Source organism: Rhinolophus ferrumequinum, chromosome 10, assembly GCF_004115265.2.
Source record: "Rhinolophus ferrumequinum isolate MPI-CBG mRhiFer1 chromosome 10, mRhiFer1_v1.p, whole genome shotgun sequence".
Classification (NCBI taxonomy): Eukaryota; Metazoa; Chordata; class Mammalia; order Chiroptera; family Rhinolophidae; genus Rhinolophus; species Rhinolophus ferrumequinum.
The window spans coordinates 47635829-47661989 of NC_046293.1; the positions used below are offsets into that span (position 1 = coordinate 47635829).

The window sequence follows — 26161 nt, forward strand, 5'->3', positions numbered from 1 at the left end:
TGGGGGTGCCAAAAAATGTATACACGTGACTTGTATTCATCTTTTGTTATTGGTATATATTGAGTATTACAATTTTAATACAGTTTTCCTTTCTTAACATGTGTACACATTTTTTTGGCGCCCTCTGTGTAATTCTCATATAGAAGCTTTAACATTATATTCATATTATTTGCTTTGAACAGCATTATTCATGAGGCAATTATTTTCTTTAAATGCAAACTTTTACATGTTTAATTGATGTAAATGTTCCATCGCAGAAGAAAAAAAAAATTCCATTTTCAAAGATAAATGGCTTTCCAATTTCACTGTGTAAGTCAAGGGGAAAATAGAGTTCAGGTTATATATAGGTGGGGGAAGAAACAGAACCAAGTCTCTTGTTCTTAAGACAACACATCAACACATGTGACTCACAGAAATAGTTCTTTACAGGTGTCCTCGGCAGTATTTCTCTTTTGCAGTGATCATGCCTATGAAGGGTCACCAAGTGGATCTGAGAATAGACAATAATTATTTTGGACACTTTTTAGAGAAACTAGCTGCCACTCTTGAATAAAGTAGACTGTAAGATGGCCAAAGTAGTCTGTAAGATGAGTAGACTGTAACTCATAAGTTACATTGCCATTCAGACACAGCATGTTTTAGCTGGAGACCGAACACTGGCTAATATTTGACACATAGAAGAATACAATTTAAATTCATGTATTAAGAGCCTCTGTACTATAAAACAATCATTTTTTCCCCTGTAGGAGCATAGGTGCTGAACACATTGGTGGTGGGCACTTTTAACTCTGGTCTAAACCTTAGTTTCATAATATATAAAATTCTAACACCTCTATTGAACTCCATATACTAATGGATGCTGACAGCCCTAATTTAAATAGACATCTTAATTAAAGCAATATATATATATATATATATATATATATATATATATATATATATATTAATTTTGGCACTGTAAAGACAAACCTCAGATTTCCTAGCTGACATTGCTTTTTGTGATCATTAATTACACTATGTTTATAGAACTGACTTAAGCATATTGAGCTGTTGATTTTATTTCATCAGATTTTAGAATGCAGAAAACATTTCAGCCCTGCTCGTCACACCATATGTGTATCTTTAAGGAGATATATGTATGATGAAGTCTTTATTTTAAGTGCCTTATATTGCTTTTCTTGTTACCTCTGCCTTATGAGAACTACTGCTGTGAACCTCATTACAGAAAGCCTGAAATTGTATAACTAAAGAAGCAGGAAGATCATGTGAAGTTTTTCATATCACCGTCATCATATTCCTGTAGCATTTCTTTTGTGCCCAGACATATATGGCACTTAGTATTTTTCTGCTCCCTAGGAGTTATAGAAGTTGAGGACAGAAAAAATTTTATAATAAAAATATAGTTCAAATCATATACTTATCTGAAAAATGTTCACCCTTCTAGGCCAAACCAGCCTACCCATTCATACTGACTCATAGGGTCCTAAACACTAACCTGTGGTTGAAAAAAAGGTTCTTAACATATCCTCCCCTCCTCATTTCTTGTTACGTCTTACCTACTTCTACCTTATTTTCCCTGGATCCAGGCTCTTGGATGCATGATCGCAATTTTTCATTTTCACTTTTGAGTTCTAGTCTAGGCTTAGTGATTTCTGGAAAAACACCAGAAACCTGGCTTATAAGGAGTTAGGGGATCAGGATTCTGTTACCCTAACTAGGTGCACTTGACGGTCAGGAAATGGCTGTTGGGACTGTTAGTTCCAGAGTTGTGCTCTCTTGCTGGGTCCACACCAGCAAAGTAACACAGCTCCTACAACCACTTCTGCCTCCCTTCAACTTAGTTTCTGATTTAAGTGACACACGGATGCATCTGATGCAGATGTTAAAAATCACATCTGGAACCCTAGCTGCAAGAGAGTCTGAGAAATGTAGTTTTCAATTTTGCAGTCTTTCAATTAGGAAGTCGGAATAAGGGCTGAGCAGACTCATCTACTTCATCTGCCTTTGTGAGTAAAGAAATCTGAATAGTTTCAAGACCTGTTAAAATGTCCTAGCTCTTCAGCAGCAAACTCTTATAGCTACCAGCACAATCCCATCTACCAGAGTGTGCCTCTTGTCCATAGATATTGCTAGATATAAAACCACCAACGCTCTAGTGATCTGAACCCCTTTTTGTGTATATGGACATCTTCTTCATCTGATGCATACTTTCTCTAAATGTAATAGTATCATGATTAAGAGGATAAGCTGTTCTTAACTCCCAAGGTCCTGAGCAGCTGTCCCTCTTCTCTTGTTATACGTTGATGTAAGAGTCCTAACTGTGTTCTAATCAGCTAGAGCTTCATGGTGCGTGACTTGCCAGAGAATATAATTGCAGTGCCCCCATCTGGAGTTCCACCAGTTGTTTGATTGCAGGGAGAGAGCAAAAGATACAGAACTGGAAATCCCTGTCTGACATCATGCACAGTCACCCCAGGCCCTGGCGCTCCCAATGTGGGACACACAGCTATGTGAGTCTGCAGGGATGTGGCCCAGGGGTACTCCAGAACATTGGGTGGTTATACTAGGTTACCAGTGTCTTCCATGGACCCTGCAAATCCTTGGCTGTGTGAAATGAGGATCTAAGAAACTCCCATCCATTTCTGCAAGTCTCAGGGTTTTTGCCTTCAAGATTGAGGATTTGTTAACTCATTATTTCTCACCAGATCATTTTTTGCTTGCATGACCGTCCTATCACTTCCTAGGCAGAACTGCTCCTCAAGTTCAAGATTTGGTAAACAGCAGCCTCTTTACCCCTTATGTTCAAGTTCAGGGAGGACAGAAAATGGTGTTCACTGTTCTTCCTTTATAGTGCTGATTAAAGTTGCTTATATTGCTTTTTGTGAGAAAAGTAAGTTTTCTTTTCATAAGTCGTCTCCTGTTGACACTGTTGCTAGATAGATAGTGAGTAAATGGATGGCTATTATACTCCTATTTTAAAAATGAGGAAAATGACACTCAGGAAAATTAAATTGCTCAAGTCCCCAAAGACAGAAAGTGACAAGCACAGAATAAGAGCTTTGCAAATAATTTGGCTGTCATCAGCCTTTAGATCAATGACAAAATGCAGTGTATAGTAATAAAATTGTAGGAACCTTTCAGAAAGATGAAGAAATATTTACTCGATTGATATAATAGCACTGTTCTGTCTGGGGCTTTGAATAATAGGAATGGGTTAGAAAATGGTGGTTCCATGCCCTTGGTTCTACTTTACCTGACACAGGTGTAACAAGAAGAAAACACCAGGCTTCCAGCCTCATTTTACCAGCCTTGAGATAAATCCTGGTTCGTTTCATTTATGCCAGCCTCTAGGTGCCAGCGTGAGCAGGACTTTAATGTTCTTAACCACAATTTTCTTTAAAAACAGATATGTTTAAAGATATTTCATGAAAGTAAGCAGTTTTATAAAATGAAAAGTATTTTATTTACTTTGTAGAGAAAGAAACTGGGGATTTTCTCCATTTTTGAAAAAGCATTGCAAAAACATCTACATTTCCAACATTTAGATTAAAATTGCAAAATTTAGAGGAATTACAGAAACATAAGGAAGATGTATGGAGTGGCGTTAGAGGGCTTTTTCCAGTAGGCTGGGTTCATAGAGGCCATAATGGGCCAGACACTTTCTTCCCACCCATAGTTTCTTTCCTTAGGCCACAGTTGCTGCCAGTGTGTAGTCCTAGTGCTTTAAGGAAGCTGTGAGGTCAGAGGGAATACATGGTGATTCCTTCAGTCTGTTTACCCTGAACTTCTTCCAGTGGTCAAGAGGCTAGAACTACCATGACCTCACCAATACCCTGTCACATTCTCCATGGTTTGTTCTCCATCTCAGCTTATCCAGATCCGTTGCTGGATACAGGGTGAACTGAGGGTCCAAGTGGACTGGTGTAGCAGAGAATGATGGGAAGTGGATGGCCATGCACAGAGAGGAGCAGTTGGAGTCATCTGGGCCCTCTGAGTGGATGATTCCATCCTTCAGAGCTCCCACGTGATGAGGGGCCTCCAGTTTCTTGAATGGCTTCCTACAGCTAATATTTATTCCGTGCCTGCTGTGTGCTAGTGCTGCAACATGAATGAAACAAGATCCCCACCCATGAAGGTCACATTCTAGTGGGCATGATAAAAAATAAACATAGGAGCAAATATAGGTCAGGATGCATAAGTGCTATCTATATTGAAGCACAGAAGTGGAGGTCAGCATAGGGAATAAAGTGTGCGCTTTTTGAGAGAAGGTACGCTACCACTGGACTGATTTCATAGTTTAGATGAGAGACAGAGTTGAAAGAATTTCAGGGGTGGAGAGTATTGCAATCCTGGCAGTTCTCAGAAAAAGTAAAAAGGAGGGGTTTCCTGTTTAATGGGGGTACATGGGCGTTTATCAAGGAGATGTGAACCTAGGGGACTTCAGTAAGTGGGTGGCATATATTGTGCTGCTTCAGATGCAGCCCAAGAAAAGTTAGCTCATGCATGACTCGTTCGTCCCAGTAGAGTTCTCTTTTGGGAGTATTTGCCACATGAGGCCGGCATGGATCAGGTAGGGAATGGAACGAGCCAGTTATAGCTTGGTCCCTCAAGACTTTCATCCCATTGATACCTCATTTCCCCCTGATTGGGGACAAGAATATAAATGGCTGGACAGTTTCTCAGTGATGGAGGCATCAATATCATACCAAACATTCAACAATGTGGGTCCCTTGCCTAAGCCATGGCCTTAGATAGATCAGTCCTACTGTCAGGGCTCTGACAGGTAAGCCAGCTAAATTTCTCTCACAAGTTATTCACTTAGGAGATTTGGCATTTGAGTAACCTGAGAGTATCAGGAAATAACACCCAAGGCTTTGCAAATTTCACCCTCCAAAGATAACTCATCCCATTGTAGCTGTTGTGCCAGGAGATGGAACTTGGTAGACGATTAGGCCATTGCCTCTGCTCCCTGATGGGGACAATGGGTGACAATGTAAACTACAACTTGATGACAGGTTTTGGTGGGGAGCAGGGCAGGGGCATCATTGCTATTTAAAGAGCCTAGGAGGCCTTACATAACTCCTGCCTTGGGTTTCAAAGTTGCACAAGGAAGACTAGCTTCCCTCCAGCTCCCCAACCAAGTAGGAGATAAGAAATGGTCTCCCCTACTGAGTTCTATGCCTCCATTAACAATAGCACCTATAGCAAAAAGCTGAGTCGCCATCTATATTCCCTTGTAAACATTCAGGTAGCCACAGCAATGGCCACAAGAGGGTTGGTGTACCCATGGAGGCAGTGTGTGGGACCAGACGACAGTTACTAGCAGTATACCTGAGAGGAGTGCCAGAATCAGAAACTGGAAAAGCAAGCAGTGATGACACCTAGGTAAAGAATGGGTGCCATGCATGGTACAGAGCCAAAGGAAGATGGGTTATGGAGCAGGGTAGCTGAGGAGCAGGCAGCTTTGGGCAGTACCTCGTAGTAAGAAGTGCTTGGGCTCTGGAGCCAGGAATGCCTGGGATTGATTTCTTATTCCAACACTGTAATCTCGGCAAGTATTTAAACCTTTCTGTGCCTCTGTTTCTTGGTATCAAAAATGGGGATAGCAGTAACAATTACCTCAAAGGGTTATGAGGGCCTTTCCAGATATTATGTCATTAAGTTCACAACAGACCATGAGGTAGATCCTATCTTCCCCATTTTGCATAGCACACACAAAGTCCTTTGTGATGTGCCCCGTGGATCTCTCCACCTGGCTGCCCCACCCTCTTTATCATACCGTGAGCTCACTTCCAGACTATTTGCAGTACCTGGAAAGTACCTGGCTTTCTTTGGTTGTATGGCCTGGCTCTGTGTGCCCAGAACAACCTATGTTATTTTTTTATCATAGCCCTCTTAATAGTCTACTGTAACTATCACTTCACTATAATTCTCATATACCTAAGAGACCCTTATAGTAGGGACTATGTCTTTTTTCTCTTTATTCTCAGCATATCATAGACATTCAAAAAATATTTGTCAGTATACTAGTGGTAATTTCAGAATTTCTATATAAGAAGAGCTTAGTGGTAGCAGTCTGATTGGAAGAAGGGCCTAGGGACTTTCAGTTAACATTTAATGTTGTTTTTATTTAGCATTTTAAGTAATAAGTCTTAAAAAAATAATAAAACTTTGTAAAAATTTTTTCATTTATACTTTACACAAGATTGAGGAAAATCAGTTTTCCATATTTAATAATATTATTGTCTTACTTTGGGGTGGCTTGGGTGGTGGTAAATAGAGATTTGGGAACTACTAAAGCATCCCCCCACCCTTAAGAAAGAAGAAAGGGAGAGGGATGTGGGAAAGAGCAGCCTGAAGGATGGATGATGAACTGCTTTTGAATTATGATAGTTATTTGTGTTTAGTTGGCAGTAAAGTGCTGGTAGCAGACACTTTAGCATTAGAAACACTCATATGCCTTCTGACCATCGTATTATTACCTTCCCTGTAAGTTATAATCTGTTTTCACATAAGAGCAATAGTGGAATAAATTATCAACATTTTCCAAAAAGAACTCATTTTCCTCTTTTAAATATTAGTATCATGTATAAATTAGATTTTACTGACCATATACGTCTTATGCATAATATTATTTGGTACAGATTTCTGAAGCATCAATCATCATTAAAGATCCACATGATTTTGCTCTCTCTATTAGTTACCTTGTTTTTGGAGTTTTGGAAGCGGCGCCAAGCTGAACTTGAGTATGAATGGGACACTGTTGAGTTACAGCAGGAAGAACAACCCCGGCCAGAATACGAGGCACAGTGTACTCACGTGGTGATAAATGAGATTACTCAGGTAAGAAGGATGCTATTTAGATGCATTTTAGTCTGTTTATTGCAGGGGTTCTCAACCTTGGCTGCACATTGGGGTCACCTGGGGACCTTAGAAAATACAGATGCCCAGGTCCCATCACCACATACTCTGATGGTACTTAGTGGTCTGGGTGTGTTCAGGGCACAGGGATTTTTTTTAGAGCTCCTCTGGTGATTCTAATGTGCACCCAAGATGAAGAAGTTATGCTAAGAACAATGGACATAGGAGATAAATGTGGTTCCTTCTTTCTTAACAACAGTAAAAATGAACAAAAAAATTACTCTGAAATAAATGTGTAGTAAGTTCTCAATGTTGTCAATAAGTTCTGAGGCTTTAAGCGAGATGATATATAATAAAACCAGTTTTACTGTAGGCTCATTGATATAAACACGAGTTAAGTTCCTACATCATCTCGTCAACATTGTAATGAAATGACATTGAAAGAAATGATGTTATTTGAAGACCTGCTGTATAAGAAAGGATGCATTGGTTTGTGTCCTTTCTTTCATAATATCAGTTAAAAAAATAAAGCAAAAATAAAAATCAGACTCTGTATCTAAATGTATAAGGAAAGATGCACAGGTTTTTATAGTTGATTCTCAGTTTTTCACATGCACCTTCATTATTTCAGCCCCTTTCATCCTAGACTAGCTGACCCTTTGTCTTGCCCTAAGCCTCAGTCACTGCTCCCCCTTCTGGTTAGAATGTGCACAAAATAGTGTGGCTCTTAGCCCAAAGTTAGAGGAAGGATGAAGAAGGAAAACATTTGTTGAGCTCCAACTATGTCCAGGCACACTAGGAGGTATTTTGTATCATTGGAAAGGTAAATTTGCTGCTGCTACTGTTGAAAAAAAACAACAACTATATATCTCTCTGTATAAATGTTCTAAAGCCAGCAAAAGATGATTTTTGAATCATCTGCATTATTGCTTCTTTCCACCAACACATAAAATTTAAAGCTGATGGTACTTGCAGTCATCAGCATAAGGGCAGTAGGTTCTGAATACGAATAACTCTTGGATAGAAATGCTTTTACCAAGAGCATCTGAAAATGTTCCCAACTCTAGATTTTATAAATTGAATCACAGATTTACAGAATGTCAGCACTAAAAGGGACTGGCGGGAGTAGTTCAACCTCCTCAATTTATAAATGGGGAGAAAAATGAGATTCAGTTATCAAGAGAAGATGACGTTTGTCTTTTACAATGCAACAAGCTTCAAATAATCCCCATTATGAATGGTTGCCACTGTTTACTACAGAACACAGGGTCAAAGCATCTGTTGTTGAAAGATTGTACATTCAGAATGAAAGCTGAAACTTAGACAAAATTAGACGTTCATCACATTTTTGGAGTACTGAAAAACAAAAGCTTATATTGGCATTGTAGGAAAACTACTGAAGAAAAGACAATTTGGTCATTTAAATCTGTCAATTTTAAATTTAAAATTGCCAACTCATAGGTTAAATTTCCATTGAAACTGCTTGTTAGAAAATTGCCAGTGAAGGCTCATTTTTCATTTCCTTCCTCATTTTCCTTTTGTTGCTAACACATCCTCCATTGGTTTAGCGAAGTGTATAGTGGGGTGGTCAAGTCTTGAGGAAGACTTCAAATCTGAACACAGCAACTTACTGGCTGAATGATCTTGGACAAATTAACTTCTTTGTGCCATTGTTTCCTCAACTGTAAAATTAGGAAAAATACAGTTGCTTCCTCATATGATTGTAGTAAGGATTAATCCACTTAATGTATAGAACCTACTTAGAATAGTACCTGGCACCAAAGTATTCACAGCTATTATTATACTACAAGTGCTCTTACTATCCAGGTAAATCATGAGACGTAGTGATTTCCTCTCTTAAAGCTTTAAATATATTCTTGTAAAGTGTAAAATGAAAACTAAAAATTCATCGTTATACCAAACTGATATGTAACGCTCAACCAAGAAACACATACTGGATACCTAGTATTTGCAGATTTCTGTGAAATGTTTTGTCCTGCATGGACTGTGTGCTATCATTGCTGTCACTTCTAAAATCTAAAACAAGCTCAGAAATGCAGCTTTATAGCTTGGCATTGCCAGAAACCCGACCCTGACCTCAAGTTATGGCAGCTAAACTGTTATTATTCATGCCTGCATTTTCAAAATATATTATTTAAAATGAACACTGCACGTTTTATATGTATGTTTGAAATTGTTAACAAAAACCATGCAATTATGAGTAAGGAGGCTATATTTGAAAACTAATTTTTAGAAAAATTAAAGTAAGCCAAGGATTTAATGACCGATCAGGAGAAAAATTATTTCATTGGCGTACTCCCTTGATTGACTAAATTTCTTCTTCTTTTTTCATTTTTAAATTAGGAAGAAGAGCGCGTTCCCTTTACAACCTGGGGAAAATGTATACGTATAGCCCTGTGTGCAAGTGCTGTCTTATTCTGGGTAAGAGTCTTTCACAAAATTTTTATTACTGAAATTTAAATGTCGAGGAAACCAAAATCTGAGCTGGAAACTATTTAGTACCACAGAGAGAGAGGGAATTGTTTCCAGAGAACTACTTAGCCACCACATGGAACAACACTTGAGGGTTCTGAATGTCTATCTGTACACAGTGGTTCTTTCAGTTCCTTTCACCTCTTTTGTTTAAATCAGATCAGTAGTCCAGGATTTTCCAGTTTCTGGTGAAGAAACCAAACGGGAGGCATTAAGAATTCTAAAATTTTCCGAAGGTAACAACTAAAATAAAATGTCTAGGAATAGCTTTAACAAAAAGATAATGGGAACTACCATAGAAAACATAAAAACTACTGAAAGGCATAAAAGAAGCCTTAAACAAATGATTCTAGATCAAAAGACAATATTTCTAAAATACCAGCACTTATGAAATTAACTTTGGATTTATTATTAATAAAATCATATTGGTAATATAATAATTAGTAATATAATGAGAGTTTTATTGACTCAAAAATAGCCAGACTAGAGAATAGGGTAAGAAGCCCAGTATGAACCCTGATATCATAATAATTTAATATCTAAGGAGGGAGGCATTCTAAATCAGTGGGATAAATAAAGACTATTCAGTAAGTTGTAATGGAACCCTTGTTAGATATTGGGGGGGAAAGGTAAATATGCATATTGAAACCATACTGTGAACTACATACTATAATAAATTCCAGAAACATTAGACAAAGTAACACATACACACACACACACACATACACACACAAAATTAGAAATAAATATTGATGAATATACAATTTCTAGATGTAAAAAGATTTTCTAAACTTAATAGCAAGGGAAGACGTTTCAGAGGAAAATATTTAAAGATTTCTGTATATCAAAAACATCCTAAGTTTAAACAAAACATCAGAGGAAATATTTGTTAACAAATAGGGCAAAGGGTTAATACCTTCAATACATAAAAAGTCCAAAGATCTCAGGAGCTAAGGAGGCAGAGAACATGAACACCATTCACAAAGGAAAAAATATCATGGCAGATGTCAAACCTTGATAATAATTAAATCAGTGCACATTAAAAGGAGATATAGTTTTTCATTTCTCAAGTGATAAGACTCAGTGTTTGTGAGGATGAAATGCAGTGGTCCGTGCTCTCACACCTAGGCTATTGGAATTTTGCGCTGCCCTGGCCTTCTTAGAAAGCAGTTTGGTGGTATGTATCAAGAATCAAAATATTCATATGCTTTAACCCACTAATTTAGATTTTAAAAACTTTAATCAGGAAGTATTTCAAAATGGTAAGTAAAAGTCATTAAGTATTTAGTCACAGACATATTTATTACAAATATATATTTATATATGTGTGTGTACATGTATGTGTATATAACATATATCTCAGCCAAAATATCCTACTTCCAACCCTTCATACAGTAGAATACTCTGCAGGCATAAAATGGTCTGACCGTGAAAATATTTTATGACACGTAAATATGGGTATGATAAACTTCAGGAAAAAGTAAAATTAATTATTAAAATGATTTTTAATATGCATACTGCACATCTCTGAAGGAATTATGCCTATATATAGATAGCAGATACATTTTTTCCTGTATTTTTTTTTAATCTTTATTTTTATAGTTAGGCGTCTTTCAGTTGTAGGTGACAGAAAATCAATCTCCAGCCAAAAAAAGAAAATGGGGATGGGTGGGATTTATTGGTTCCTGTAACTGAAAATCCCAGGTCTGAGGTACGGCTTTAGGATAGATGCTGCCGCCCAAATGATGTCAAGGGCTGTGGTTTGTTCTGTCTTCATTCTGTGTCCAGCTATCTCCCAGCGTGCTAGTTGTGGGCACTCCCATATGGTTGCAAAATAGCTGCAACATTCCAGATCTCACAGCACGTCCAAGCCAAGAGAGGTCTCTTTTCGCAGATTCCTCTATGGATAAAGGAAGCTTCTCTTTCCCATGAACACGGGTAGATATCGCCTCACATCTCAGTGGCTCTTATTATGTTATTTGTCAGTCCTTGAATCAGTTGCTGAAGCCAATAGGATGAGATACCTATTTGTCTCAAACCAATCAGGATCTACCTCTGGAGTCTGGGGGAAAGGGTGGGGGGCAATGTAGCCCAAACCACAGGACTGAAACAATAGAGAGGTTATTCCCCCAGAAGCAAAATCTGGGTCCTTTTCTAAGACTGGAAATAGATCCAGGGTAGCAAAAGCAGCTAGTGTCCGCTACAGGGTACTTCCACATTTGCTATGATGAGCATATATTAAGGTTATGATCAGAAAAGTATGTTATAGTGACAAAAATATGTAAGAAACTTGAGGAAGGAGAATGAAAAGCTTCCCTGTCTCCTAATGAAGAAATACTGAACCTATCAAGTGCCCTGAAGAAGTGCTAGGTTCTCTGTCGGAAGGTCACATAGCCCCTTAATGGATTTTAAATGAGCAGAAACTAACTCATAACCTAAATAATTTCATAATTGTAGAAGGGATGTTTTCCTGGTTCTGCTATCACAGACTACCAGGGTATGCTACCAGTTATTCCATTTTTACCCCATCGGAAGATATACTCTTTCTCTCCCCCATTTTTTTAATACACCTTTTTTCAGAGCAGTTTTAGGTTTATAGAAAAATTGCACAGAAAGTACAGAGTTCCCATATACCCCGCAACTTCTCTTATTGTTAACATCTTACTATAGTGGATGCATTCTCTTTTTTTTTTTTTTTTTAAGATTTTATTGGGGAAGGGGAACAGGACTTTACTGGGGAACAGTGTGTATTTCCAGGACTTTATTGGGGAACAGTGTGTTTTTCCCAGGACCCATCAGCTCTAAGACAAGTTGCTATCCTTTCAATCTTAGTTGTGGAGGGCGCAGCTCAGCTCCAAGTCCAGTTGCCGTTGTTCAATCTTAGTTGCAGGGGGTGCAGCCCACCATCCCTTGCAGGAGTCGAACCGGCAACCTTATGGTTGAGAGGACATGCTCCAACCAACTTAGCTGTCCGGTGGCCCGGGAGCTCAGTGGCAACTCAGCTGTAGCTCGTTGTCTTCATTCTAGTTGCGGAGGGTGCAGCTCACTGGCCCATGTGGGAATTGAACCGGCAACCTTGTTGCCCAGAGCTCATGCTCTAACCAACTGAGCCACCTGTCCGCCCGGATGCATTCTCTTTTTGTCTTTATTCCTTTTCCTTTCTTCGAAATTTAACATGCTCGATTTCCACCTCTCTTGTGGCACTTATGTGTGATTTAACATCACTTCACACGTGCGCCTTGCCCATTTAAGCGTCGGGCCAATTTTTCAGTGTAAAAATATGGTTGTTGGTGAGTCTCATGCTGCTGTGTTTGTGTTTTCAGATCCTACTGATCATCGCTTCAGTTATTGGGATCATTGTCTACAGGCTATCAGTGTTCATTGTATTTTCTGCAAAACTTCCCAAGAACATTAATGGAACAGACCCCATCCAGAAGTATCTGACTCCACATACAGCCACCTCCATAACTGCTTCCCTCATCAGCTTTGTGATCATCATGATTTTGAACATCATCTATGAGAAAGTGGCGATCATGATTACTAATTTTGGTAAGTTCCCACCATCGCTTAGGGCATTTCGAAGACATTTTTAGAACCTGGCTAAAATAGAGACTGTATCTTTTAGGCATTTCAATTCCAGTATGTTACAATTTTTAGAAAATTTCAAGTATAAATGTATTTTCTCTAGACTGTATAGGAAATGAATTATCTACAGCTTTGCATGAGTAAAAGGGACAAAGCGAAGACAGTTGTTACAATATCTGAGCTTTTTGTAAACAGATCAGTGCTGAATAATATTTTCAATTACATTAGATCCTGTACCCTATTGTTGAAAGTCAATAGTCTTCTTTATTGCAAATAAGTGAAATAGGGTCGTGGTTCCAGTGGCAGACATGCCCCTCTGTTGCTGAGAGGACAGGCAATCACCCTGTTACGTGTGTTTTCCCTTTCTGTCCATATTAATACAGCTCCAGTCCCATCAGCTCTGGCTTTTGTAATGAACCTTTCTTCTCTCTGGCTTGTATCCCAGGCAACTGCTTTGTGTCCAAAGTTAAGTGCTTCCCATATGCTGCACATGCCTGGGTCATCCTCTGAATGCTGTACTCGGTGGGCATCTTCTGAGAATGGTCAGCCCAATTTAAATTCTAAACTAGGAGGATGACCTGTTTGTTCTTCCCCAAATGCTTCTAGCAAGTGGACCCTTGTTTTATTTGTTTTCTTCAACACCAACCTTATTGAGATTCAGGAAGACAAGGAAATATCATTTAGCAGCCTGTTCAATGACCATTTTCTGTCTGTTTAGACCTAAGAAAAGACAGTTCCTGACCATTTGATAACATCGTGCTTGTAAATTTTAAGGAACAGTTGCATATTTTTTGCCCTGTGGAATATTGTATTTATGGGGGAGAAACTCTTATAACAATGTGTAAACTTGAATTAACACAAGTAGCTATATTAAGGAATTCAAGACAGCTGAAATGGAAACAGTGTGATTTTTTTTTTTAACATGTTAACTCATTTATCAGTGTCTTTGATTAGGGTCTCAAAGCTGTTCACAATTTTAAAGTCTTATTTTCTTTGCTTTAACTACAGAACTCCCAAGGACCCAGACTGATTATGAAAATAGCCTAACGATGAAGATGTTCTTATTCCAGTTTGTCAACTACTACTCTTCGTGTTTCTACATTGCATTCTTTAAGGGAAAATTTGTAGGTTATCCAGGAGATCCTGTTTATTGGCTGGGAAAATATAGAAATGAAGAGGTATGAATATAGAATTATATTCTCTTGACAATGTAAGCTGCTTGGTGTTTTCTCTCAGTTGCCCAGCATTTCTTCATTGTACATTCTTAGACTTTTTTTTTAGCCTAAACAGAACATCAGAAAAAAAAGAAATTGAGGACTCTATTTCATGTTAGACCCATCTAAAATTTAAATGAGATTTTTCTTTTTAATATTCCAGTGTGACCCAGGTGGCTGTCTCCTTGAACTGACAACACAGCTGACAATAATCATGGGAGGAAAAGCAATCTGGAATAACATACAAGAGGTGTTATTTCCGTGAGTATTAAGTTGTATGATCTTGGGGATAGGACGGGGGATAACACAGCCCGCCCGTCCACATAGCTGCATGCCTGCCCACCTCTAAAATGAAGTAGACGACTCTGTGCTTATTAAAAATCTCCAGATAAGGTGGTCCAACCAACAATGTAAATGGATCCATGTTTATACCTTCACTTCAGGTAAGCCCATTGTGGCAAATTACAGTGACCTGAACCGTGCCTTCTGATATTTCTACTCTTGGCCTAAAATATTTAGGTAGTATGTTTTGAATAGCTTTCCTTTGTTTGAAAACTGGGAATGCCAAATGTTATCCAAATTAGAGTGTGGCTTGGGCTCTTCTCATCAAAGCTTCTTCTGTGTGTAGAGGTGCCAGTTTCCTTCTAACTTTTTTCATACAGAATCCTAACATACGAAGGATATATTAGTTACTCTTGCCACCCAAAAGGACACCCATCCCAAAAATACACAGAAAGGGGGAGAAAGGCCTTGTAAGTCAGCAGCTGTTTTCATGCCCTTTAAGTATGTCAAAAGGATGAAGTAAAGTGAATTCCACCATAAACTTACCTTCCTCCACCCTTAACCCCACCTGAGGTCCTTGGCTAGGATTCTTGGAACAAATGAAGAAGCATATCTGACACTGTGATTAGGTTCCCTTTGGAGTCTTTCTAGCACCTAGATCAGTACCTGGCATTTGGTAGGCTCTCTCAGCACCAACTGAGTGAGTGAGTTACTCATATGTTTCAAATACATAACATTGGTAAACTGTTTGTTGGACCCGGAGAACAAGCTCAGAGGTCTTTGGCCTTTCTACCTTCACTTAGTATTTTGATATTTGAGGCATTCCTGGGAATGTTATTCTGTGCATACTTGACAAAAGGCTAGCAAGATTCCTGTGTTACACAACTCACTCTGGAGAAATTTTTATGTTAAAATATTAAGGAAATGGAGTTAAATATCCAAAATGCCAGTAGTATCATCCTTTGGTGTTGAGATAATGAGTGGCCATAATTTCTTCCTTTGTATGTTTTCTCTATTTTCTACAATGGATATGTACTACTTAAAAGAAAATTGAACTGGTATCTTGAGAAGGGATATTTTCTCTTACATGATTTGGCTAGAGGATGAACCAAAGACCTGACATAAGAGAACGCTCAACACAGGTATCCCTCACTATCCACACTCACTTTTCAAATTCAGGAACAGTAAACTCAGGAATAAAATAGATTCAGAGAGTAAAGGATGCTTGTATTCAAATTAGCAAGTGGGAATACTGGGGAATGTCCTAAATAGAAATGGTGATTATTTGTAGTATGTGGATTAAATATGATAATGAAGATACAAAGAGCAAATGAGGTACAAAGTACTTCACATTGTGCTTTAGTAAAGGGCAATTTATCATGATGCTGTTATGCTTATACGCATGGTAAATTCCTAAAGAAATTATTTTGTAACCCCTGATAACAGTAGGATGCTTCCAACCTTGGCCAGGGGAAGAAGGGTCTGGTGTCTATTTTTAAAACCTTCTCTAGGTGATTCTCATGTGCAGTCAAGATTGATATCCCAGCACTGGAATCACAACCCAATAGACCAAGGATCATGATGGATGGACTATGACCCAAGATTTCCTTCTACAGATGAGTGGTTCAACTGAGAAAGACTGAACAGGAGGCACAGAGTCTGTATCTCAGAAAAGAAAGCTACCATGTTTCCCTTCAAATAAGACCTAGCCGGAAATCAGCTCTAATGTGTCTTTTGGAGCAAAAATTAATATAAGACCCGGTCTTATATAAGACCCGGTATTATATTATATTATATTATATTATATTATATTATATTATATTATACCCGGTCTTATATTATAGGAAAATAAAACCAGGTCTTATATTAATTTTTGCTCCAAAAGATGCGTTAGAGCTGATGGTCCAGCTAGGTCTTATTTTCAGGGAAACATAGTATTCAGAAAGACTTAATGTGGCCTATCATGGGTGAGGGAAGGCAGTGGAGTGCAAGAGGAAAGTAGCAGATTAGTCACACAAGTGACTGCCAGAACAGAAGTGTCATCCTGAATCCAAATTGTGATAGGTTTGGGGCCCCAGTAATAGTAAAGACCTGCTTTTATGGGCCCTGGAGAGGATTCAGCAAGAGGTTGAGGCTGGAAGTATGAGGCAGAGCAAAAGAATAAACCAATAGAAACCAATAATCTCAAATGTGGGTATCACGAAGGGGGATGGACATGTGTGTCCTTGGTGCCACCTACATCACAAGGCCCCTGGAATGTCTGTAAAACTGCAGATTCCCAGACTTGACTGATTACAGAGCTTTGGGTTGGAGCATAGGAAGAAACACTAATGTTCCCTGTTCTTACAAGTGCTGCAGTCAGATCCACCCGTCCAAAAAGCATTGTGTCCCTGAGCCAAGATTCTAAGTACTTTAGGCTGTATTTACAGTTGGCCTCCACCAGTAAACGTGCATTGGTCAAAAGAAGATCCCACACAAGGGTGCTTTGAATCATTTAATCCTGACAGCAACCCTGGGCAGTGTAGGTTTTGTCACCCTATTTTTTTGAACTTGACTGACCAAAGTTAAACAGGGAGTGAGCAATGAAGTGTGGATTCTGGGGTGTCTGAGACCATATCCCTGTGCTATGTCCCTAATATCATAGGAGAGAAAGAAGTGGGGAGATTGTGAAGCCAGAGGCATGTTCTGTTTCAGAGAAACCTTCCCTTAGTAAAATCCGGGAAGTGGTCAGTGAAAAGTTAACGCTGACATCAGTAGCACTAGGAAACCCAGCATGGTGAGCTATTTGTAATTCATATCTTACACCGTGTGTGTGTGTGTGTGTGTGTGTGTGTGTGTGTACAACCGTCTTTAGAGTACTGTGAAGCCTCATTGTCCGAATTTGAAATCCATACAAACAAGTTCTTTAATCAGCCGAAGCTTAGTGAGATGTTTATATCCAGTTTTGAAGTTGTTTGCTGTGCCTCTTCTGATGAACTCCACAAATAAACCCACAAGCCAGCTGTTGCTCTAGGGAACAACGGTTCTCTCTGCCACAGGTGCACCCCTCACTTCACTGCCAACTTCGGTTTCTTTCCAGGAAATTTCGCCATAAAAAACGGGGAAGCACTTATGTGGGACACAGGCTTTGAGAAAGAGAAAAACTTACCATATAAGAAGAGACAAAAAGACAGCTCTGTGGGGACAGTATCCAGTAGTGGGTAGAGCCCTGGGCCACCCTCCAAGGCTGTTTTCTCTTAGCTCTGCACTGTGACTTTGAGAAAGTGTTTCACGTCTCTGGTCCTTGATCTATTCAGCTTAAAATAGGGTCTTAGACCTGTTTTATCTAATGCTAAAGTATGTCACTTTTCTCTCAGTGCCCCTCAGTGGCTCCCCAATTCCCTCAGAGTAAAAAATGCCCAAATCCTCCCAATGGTTTCTTCATCACCCCTCCCCCCAGACTCGTTTCCTAGTACTAGTCCTGGACCACCACCCCCCATACTGTCCATCACACGTGGGAGGCGGGCTCCTGCCTCCACGTCTCTGTTGTCACTTTTCCCCTGCCCGGTTGCCTCCTTCATATCTATTCAAATGTCACTCTTAGTGAGGCCTCCCTGCCATCATTCCCACTCCTCCCTCCCACAAATGCAAACACTCTCCACTCCTTGTCCTATTTTATTTTTCTCCACAGCACTTACCACCAGCTCACATCCTATGCCTGTATTTCTTTTGGTGATTTCCATACTGGAAAGACTATTTTGGATAATAGCACGGAAATGAAAAAAAATAAAGTTAATCAAATGAGGGACAGTGTCTTTTAAAAAACTAAACTGCCCACATGAAAAGGCAGTAAGAGAAAACATAGCAGTTAGAATTTTGATAAACCAAAGTACACAGTCACTACTGTTTTTCAAAATATTTTTGGGTGGGGAGGCAGAAATGAGAGATTTGGCATGCAAATAAAAAACTAATTTATTGGGAAGATGATGTATTCCACCTGAGATGTCGACCTTGATCTGATAGTGTCCTAATTGATATAATAATTTGATCTTTTTGGCAGGTGGATCAAGAATCTGATTGGACGCTATGGCACAGTTTCAGGCTCAGAGAAGATAACCCCACGATGGGAACAGGACTACCATCTGCAACTCATGGGCAGACTGGGATTGTTTTATGAATATCTCGAAATGAGTAAGTCACGAGTGAAGTTGTAGGTGCTGTAAATTGTACTGGAGCATGTTTTGGATCCCAGAAGTATGGCTTATGAAGCCAAATAATTATTTCGCATATTGAAATGAAGAGGAGGATGTTTTTCTCCACTAGATAAAATTATACAGTCAGGCTTTCAAATAAGGTGACTGTGTCTCTTTGTCAGTATTTATGTTTGTACAAAGCTAAAGATGTATTACCAATGAAACAGAATAGTCATTGAGGTACGTCTTCACCATTAATTCTCAGAGCATCCTAACCATGTTGTCGGAGAATGAACTGAGAACTATTATTAGATGTGATGCAGCTTGGGGTGGAGTCCATGCAGGCACAGCTGTTGGCCGATACACTTCCGAACTGAGTCACTTCAGCAAGCTGGTACAGAAAACCTGCAGGAGCATGTTACTTCTTGTCACAGAAGCGTTCATGGCACCCACCTCCCCTTCACACCTCACACTGCCTTTGACAGTGTGTCTGTTTCTTCTGGCCCGTGTTTTCTGCCCGGTTCCTGGAGTGACCTCATGGCTAAGCACTGGCTTGAATTCAGAACCATTTTTCTGGTCTGGAATTAAGATTTAGCACAGGATCTTCCTGAATGTCTTTGTCCATTTGTGTAGTATTTGCTTGTGCTCTGTTTCTCATCAGTGGAACTTGATTTTGAGCTCTCAGTTGCCTTTAAATGGATGCATCTCAAAATAGATTTCCATAGGAAACACCATCTTTTCTATTATGCATGACATGCTTATATCCAATAGATGTTTTGTATCTGTGCCCTTTCAGCTAACCATTGCACTGAATTACAATTTTTTTTTTTTTTTAAGCTTAGGAGAATAGAAAGGAGGTACAACATTTTGGTTGACAGGTCTTGCATTTATGCTTAGGGGTTTGTGTTTGTAAAGACACCCCTTTGTGCTTCTTGCTTATAAGTCTGCAGAGAGAGAGAGAGCGGTTTTTTATTAAATCACATTCTATATATAAAATAATTGCTTTTAAAAATATACATTATGCGTGGAAACACATCTGTTTCCTTCAGTGAGTAAAAAGTTCATCCTGCAGCTTTTTTAGTCAACAATGCTTTGCAGCCTGGAGTCTGATTTGAATTTCATTTTTGCTTTGTTGTATTTTGTGACCACATTCGATTAAGGGTGTAGCTGCCATGTATAATGTAGAAACTATGTTTATTGATTTATTCTGTTTATCTTCAGAAGGACTACAAGACAATTATCAGTTATCTTAAAATAAATCATAATTACAAATATTTCTTAAGGAACTATTATCAACATTATTAATAAACATTTTTGGGTAGAAATCATTCGTTATTTTAGCACTCCCAAAAAACTTCAAGTTATTTTTTCCTGTAGTTGATTAGTCAGGTAAATGACATTGAGAGGTCATGTTTTGGGGAGAAGTTGATGGGACTTTTAGAGTTTCTTAGTCTCATTAAAATAATTACTAACTAAGTAATTAGGCCTGGCCCTACTCTACCCTACAAGGAAAGATGGAATAACAACTGTTACAGACTTTTTTAGATTTATTAAATTGTTTTCCTATTATCCAAATAGTACCTATTGGAATAGAAAAATTAATTTCTGAGAACAGGAAGTCTGTTATTCTGTATTCAGCACCAGAGTGAAATCGATTTTTTGTTCTTTTAGTTTGTGGGAGATAGACTTTCCAAGTGCCTCTTGAATTATTTTTGTTCCTCTAAAATAAATAGAGTTCCTTTGGTGATGGTGACATCACCACACAGTTTCCTCCTCCTTTCTGTTTTCCCCACATCCATTAATGATACCACCATCTACCTTTTTCATTATGAAGGGGAACATCTTTTGACAAACCCTCCACCCTTGCTTAGGCCTTGTCCCCAGCCACCAGTTCTGTTCCCCTTTGGCCCGAAATACCTTTCTCTTCCTTTCTATCAGGAGTTCTGGCCAGACCTCAGCAATGACCCTCAACTTTTCACACAGATGAGCTGCTCTTTTCTCCAGGCATTAACTTGATTTTTGTCTTTTTGGCATGTGATTGTATGCATGCCTCTTTCCCTGGCTAGATGGTTCCTGCTGGAGGTAGCTAGCAAAGCCTTTCCATTTTTCCGTCCTCAGCTGGAGCACCACTGCTGGACCTAGTGCTCATAAATATTTATCTAAGAGACTGGAGCTTGGAGTTTCAACACACACATACAACTGTTAGCTGAGTTTACATTAACAGTGCCCAGCCAACCCCACCGAGTTCTGGACAGCATATGGTTTGGGTGGGGGGAGTGTTCTCTGAGGGAAATTGCTTTTTATTTAGTGAATTCCCCACCATCCCTTGAGATTATTAGAGTAACCCTGGGGTGTTAACCAAAATTGCCTCCCTAAGTGTCTGGTCCTGATTTCTCAGAACTCAGACACAGGACGTAAGAGAAATAGTCTGTCAGTCTTTCAATCTGGAAGTCATAAGACACCGCTTTGTATTTAGAGCACAGCAGACACACCAGTGTCTCAGGAACATGAGGATGCCTTCCCACTGGGCAGGTGCCATAAATGAAATATCAGGAAAGTGACGAAGTGGGCCCTATTTGTCTCTGGTACTTCCTCTTCCACCCTGCCATGTTAAAAATCTGTTGAAACAATGACTCTCATATTATTTTCTCCATTTAATTTACTATAATATGACTTGTTGTTCAACATCTCCTTGCACCCATCTTTTTCTTTTCCTCTCTCTCCAGTGCTACACATACCCACCCCTCCCACACACACTGTCCAGAACTCAAGCTGTCTTCCCCCATCTCTCATCTCTGCTCTGTTTCTGTCCACCACCTGCACTGACATTTCCTTGTCTTTGCAGCGTGAGCTTTCCAAAAGGGGAAAAAGCACTATAGTAGGTAGCCTTAAAAAAAGTGTGTGTGTGTGTGTGTACACATATATATACATATACACACACAGAGATACACACACACCTTGGCTTTTTAAAATTATTTAAGTAAAACAAAAATCAAAGAGGGAGAAACTTTCCACAGACAGTAAAATGGCCATATCAAAAGCTGCCTAGTGATCAGCTAAATAAGCGCTGAAATGTACACTGGCTTTGGAATATGCAGCCACCTGTGAATTTAGCAAGAGCCTCGTTTCAGTGCAGTGGTGAGGGCTACAGTAGGATAGAAAGCTTTCAGGCAGGAATGAATGGTGGAGAGACAATCAATGTAGGCACTTCTTCAAGAAACTGGACTTTAAAGTGAAAAAGACAGCATGCAAAGTATCAGTGAGTGGTATAGGGTCATGAAAAAGTTCCAGCAAGGGTTTTATTTTTCCAATGGGCGTAAATTTTTGCCTTGCTGAATTGATAGGTCTTTGCTTTCTTGTTCTTCTTACCTTTTGTTCCTGGTTTCAAAAGGTGTTTAGAAAGTCCTTCTCGCTTGAATATCAGAACAGATTATACCATCTGGTATATTTATTTTGGTGTCAAAAGTGAGGACTCCAAATCAGTTTTCCCAGTGACTCAGCTAATTGATCCAATACTTGAATCTACTGATTTGAAGTATCACTTTTATAATATATTAAAATCCCCTGAATATCTGCATCTTTTCTGTTTAATTCATGCTATTATCACACCTGCTCTAAACTGTGTGAATTACCATAGCATTATGATATATATTAATAGTTCCTAGAACTGGTCCCATTTTATTGTTTTTTTAGAATGTTCCCTAATACTATCCGTTCAAACATCCGTCCTCGTTATTTCACTCGGGTGCTTGTGTATATTTCTTGAAGAATTTTAGCATCACCTTTCATCCTTTTTTCTGAAATCCATTTGGGATTATAAACTAAATTTACATTCAAATTCTAAATTGCATTTTGGAGGAAAAGTTTGTTATGTCCCCAAACAAGTCTGCCCAATTAAGAGTATGATACATTCTACCATTCACTCGTCATTATTTGTTTTACTTTATTTTTTTAAGTCAATTATCATGTCTTCACATTTCTCACTAATGTATTTCTAAATAGTCTGCGCTTTTGCTATCATTCTAAATGGTTTATTTTATTTTGGGGGGATTTTTAACGGAGTTTATTGCTAATATAGTCCGAATTTCTGGCTTCTCTTGAATAATGAGATCTGGCAACATTGGGCCCTCCTTCCAACAGGGAAGCTAGGAGTGGTCCCTTCCATTAGGACATGTACTTTGCCAGTTCACCAGTTTACAGTTGACGGCACCCATTCTGTTCATTCCTGTTACTTGCGTGGCTGCTGTAGGTGGATACGTTCATTTGGGGTTAGATAAGTCATAGACACAGATGTTGACATCACTGCTATGCTGCTGACTCTATGACATCACCAACTCTGGTCCTTGCCTCTCTTGCCTCTCTGATTTCACTGAATGTGACCATTCCTGCCTGGTCTGGAGACGTGTCAGATCTTTTCAGCCCTGTCTGCTCATCTATAACACACCCTGGCCTCTCAGACCAGCCGCACATGCCAGCTCCTCCTACCTCGCCACCTCTCCACCGTCTTGCCCTTCCTGGCCAGCATGGTCCCTCCCCCTTGTCTGAGAAGTGCCCTAAAGGGGCAGTACATTTTCTGCTCATCCAGCCTTCGTTACATACCTGTACTAGTTTACTTTAAAGGTCTGCCAGTTAGGAGGGAGGGGTCTAAAACTGAAAAGTACAGTATGGCATAGTGTATACATGGTACATGCCGTGGAAATTACAGACAAGGAGAAAAGCACTTCTAAGCCACCACCTGAATCTTGACTTACTGTAACCACAGACTAAAACTTCAAGATGAAAATTCCTAAAGGATTATATTTTGACTGAGTAAGACACTCGTATCATATACATTACTGTGATTTGTAATATCACAAATTCTCTGAATGTGCTGCACTTGCATTGCCAGACTCAGAGGAGCTGGCCCATTGGCCTATTTTCAGCATATTTCCTCCAATATTCTTTAAGTATAGTCCTCCCAAAGGTACATTTCTTTTAACTTGTTAGATACTGCCACAATATATATTTTTTAATCCTGAATCTCGAATCATCTTCCAACATTCTATTATTTCAACACTAAGAATGGAAAATATGCTTAGAGTATCCCAAGATTATTTACAAGCATATAGCTTTGGTTGATTTAAGGTTTTTAAATAATATTATTCCTATTAAGTGTATGCATATATGTGAAAGAAACAGGCTGTAATTTGTCTTTTTCCCAAAGATCTCATATATGTGTTTTGTTTGGATACTGTCACCGTTGAACACTGTTATTACCATAGATGTCTGTTCTAGGTGGGGTTTAGTGTGTTGTTTGCCTTTCTCTTTCTTTATAAAAGTAAAGGAAATGTTGTCCTTCCATCCATCCACCACTCCATGATGTGTGTCCATTCCATTGACAGTTATTCAGTTTGGGTTCGTCACCTTATTTGTGGCCTCTTTTCCACTGGCCCCTCTGTTGGCGCTGGTGAACAATATATTGGAAATAAGAGTGGACGCGTGGAAAATGACCACCCAGTATAGACGCATGGTGCCAGAAAAAGCCCAAGACATCGGAGCATGGCAGCCCATCATGCAAGGAATAGCAATTCTGGCTGTGGTGACCAATGTGAGTAAAACCCAGGCTTCACAGAGAAAAGATCTTGAAAAGTCTGAAATTGCATTAGCGTTGCTACCTGAGGAGTCAAATGTTTGGTATTTCTTAAAATGGGAGACCGATGCCAAGACTGTCATTCATATCAACAATAGTTGTTATAACTGTAATTGTTATTCTTTAATGTATTTTAATTGTTTGTTTATAGTTATATTTTGTAACTTACAAATTCAAGACCTCTTACAGAGGCAGTTGCTAAGAAGACTAACCATTATACTATTGCTTCACATTTAGTGAAGTTTTTGTTCGATAGAAACATGGTAATAGTAATAACAATAAGTACCGACTCTTTGAATCCTCATGTGAGTATATAAAAGGAGTTATCCAAAAGTGTTTTTATAATGGACATAGAAATCTATCCATTTAGAATTTGAGGGTCCTAAAATAACAGCTATCATTCCACCATATTTTGTTGTATATTCCAAATGATCAACTTAAAATATTAACTGTTTGATGATGAATGTGAACACTTCGTGCATTCCTAATCCTGTGTTACCTTCCTTGTCTGCTAGGGCAGAGGTTCCTCAGGGAGGTGGGTTTAGGGCAGGTCTTCTATCTCCCTCCCACCCCACACGCATTAGTCTATGCTCGCCACTTGTTCGCTGGTCATTAGCTAAGCAGCCTCATACCCTGTGTACTCCAGCTGTGAGGGAACAGAACTCAGTTGTTTACAACCTGATTGATCATGGACCTGTCTGAACAGTCAGTCTCTTTCTTACCCCACAATCCAACAGGGAGCTCTCAGAGCAATTCCCATGCCAGCTCATCAGTGGACCTCCTTCCCCCTAAAATACTGCTAACCAGGACTATTTCCTCTCTCATTTCACTCCCAGGTCACAATCCCCAACAAAGTGATATCTCAGTTTTAATTTCTTAATCAAGCTACACTCCCCCTGAGTCCCCAGCCTTTCCCACAAGCACTTGTGGAAGCAGAACAAAATTTGGCTCCTGGATGAGGGAAGCTGCTGAGCACTGCAGAGTCGGGGCAGACCCAAGCTCCAGCTCCTAGCACTGCAGCTTCCCAGCTGCATGACATTGGACCAGGCATTACACTTCAGAGCTTCATTTTATCATTTGTAAGTTGAACAATTCCCTATCACATATTTTAAGACTATTATATACCACAAAGGGTGGTTAGGGAATTCAGAAAGTTAATGTATGGAATGCACAGAGCCTGCTCCTTGTGGAATGTTAGCTGCTATTTTATCATCTTAATTACTCATCATTATCAGTGACTCTGAGTAGACTTTGACAGGTGCCTAAACTAGAGGCACAAGAATTTTATAGCGTGTCACTGTCTGAGTATGGTTACAGCTTTACACAATAAAACAAGTTATCTGGAACCCAGGGGTCACCCCCAAGAACCCTCAATTTATCTGAATTGCATGCTATTCCTCCTTTTTGGAGAAAGTTGCAAATCACACACACAAACAACTGCTAGGTTATATCAGTTTCCATTCACCCAAACAGCCCACACCTTCAATATCCACTGTGCTGCGAAATGAAGACTGATGGGCAGAAGCATGACAGTGAGGCCTTTCCAGTTCCACAGTCATGAGAGAATGAATCTGTCATGTTCAATATGTTGTATTACTCTAAGTAAGGCAGGAACGTGGACTTACGTGCTGTAGGAAAAATTTCAGCAACAAGGTTTGAAACTAAAAGTGTTTTTCTTTGACCTTCAGCTAACCAGAAAATTCAATTGACTCACACCCCCCATTCCTCAAGCATTCTGCTTTGATTGTATTAAGCATGTTTCCTAGTATCCCAGCCTGGCTCCACTGCATTAGCCCAGATGAAGTCTTGGCCGTTTTTTCAGGGCTACTTTATGTGTGTGTGTGTGCGCGCACACAGCCACACACACACCCGCTCATTGGTGCTGCTGGTTCTTACCCAGGTTCTTTTCTTCTTGTAACTTAGGC

General features: G+C 39.3%; 1 protein-coding gene across 2 annotated transcripts in view; it reads left to right on the top strand.

The window, feature by feature from the left end:
- The window catches only part of ANO6 (anoctamin 6), a 178019-nt gene that overhangs the window by 142088 nt on the left and 9770 nt on the right, over window positions 1-26161 (top strand). For both annotated transcript variants that reach the window (XM_033116822.1, XM_033116823.1), the window contains exons 11-17: window positions 6701-6843; window positions 9226-9303; window positions 12678-12903; window positions 13948-14117; window positions 14317-14414; window positions 18475-18605; window positions 23989-24194. In XM_033116822.1, the coding sequence (XP_032972713.1) occupies window positions 6701-6843; window positions 9226-9303; window positions 12678-12903; window positions 13948-14117; window positions 14317-14414; window positions 18475-18605; window positions 23989-24194 (1052 nt within the window). The remainder of the gene's footprint in view (window positions 1-6700; window positions 6844-9225; window positions 9304-12677; window positions 12904-13947; window positions 14118-14316; window positions 14415-18474; window positions 18606-23988; window positions 24195-26161) is intronic.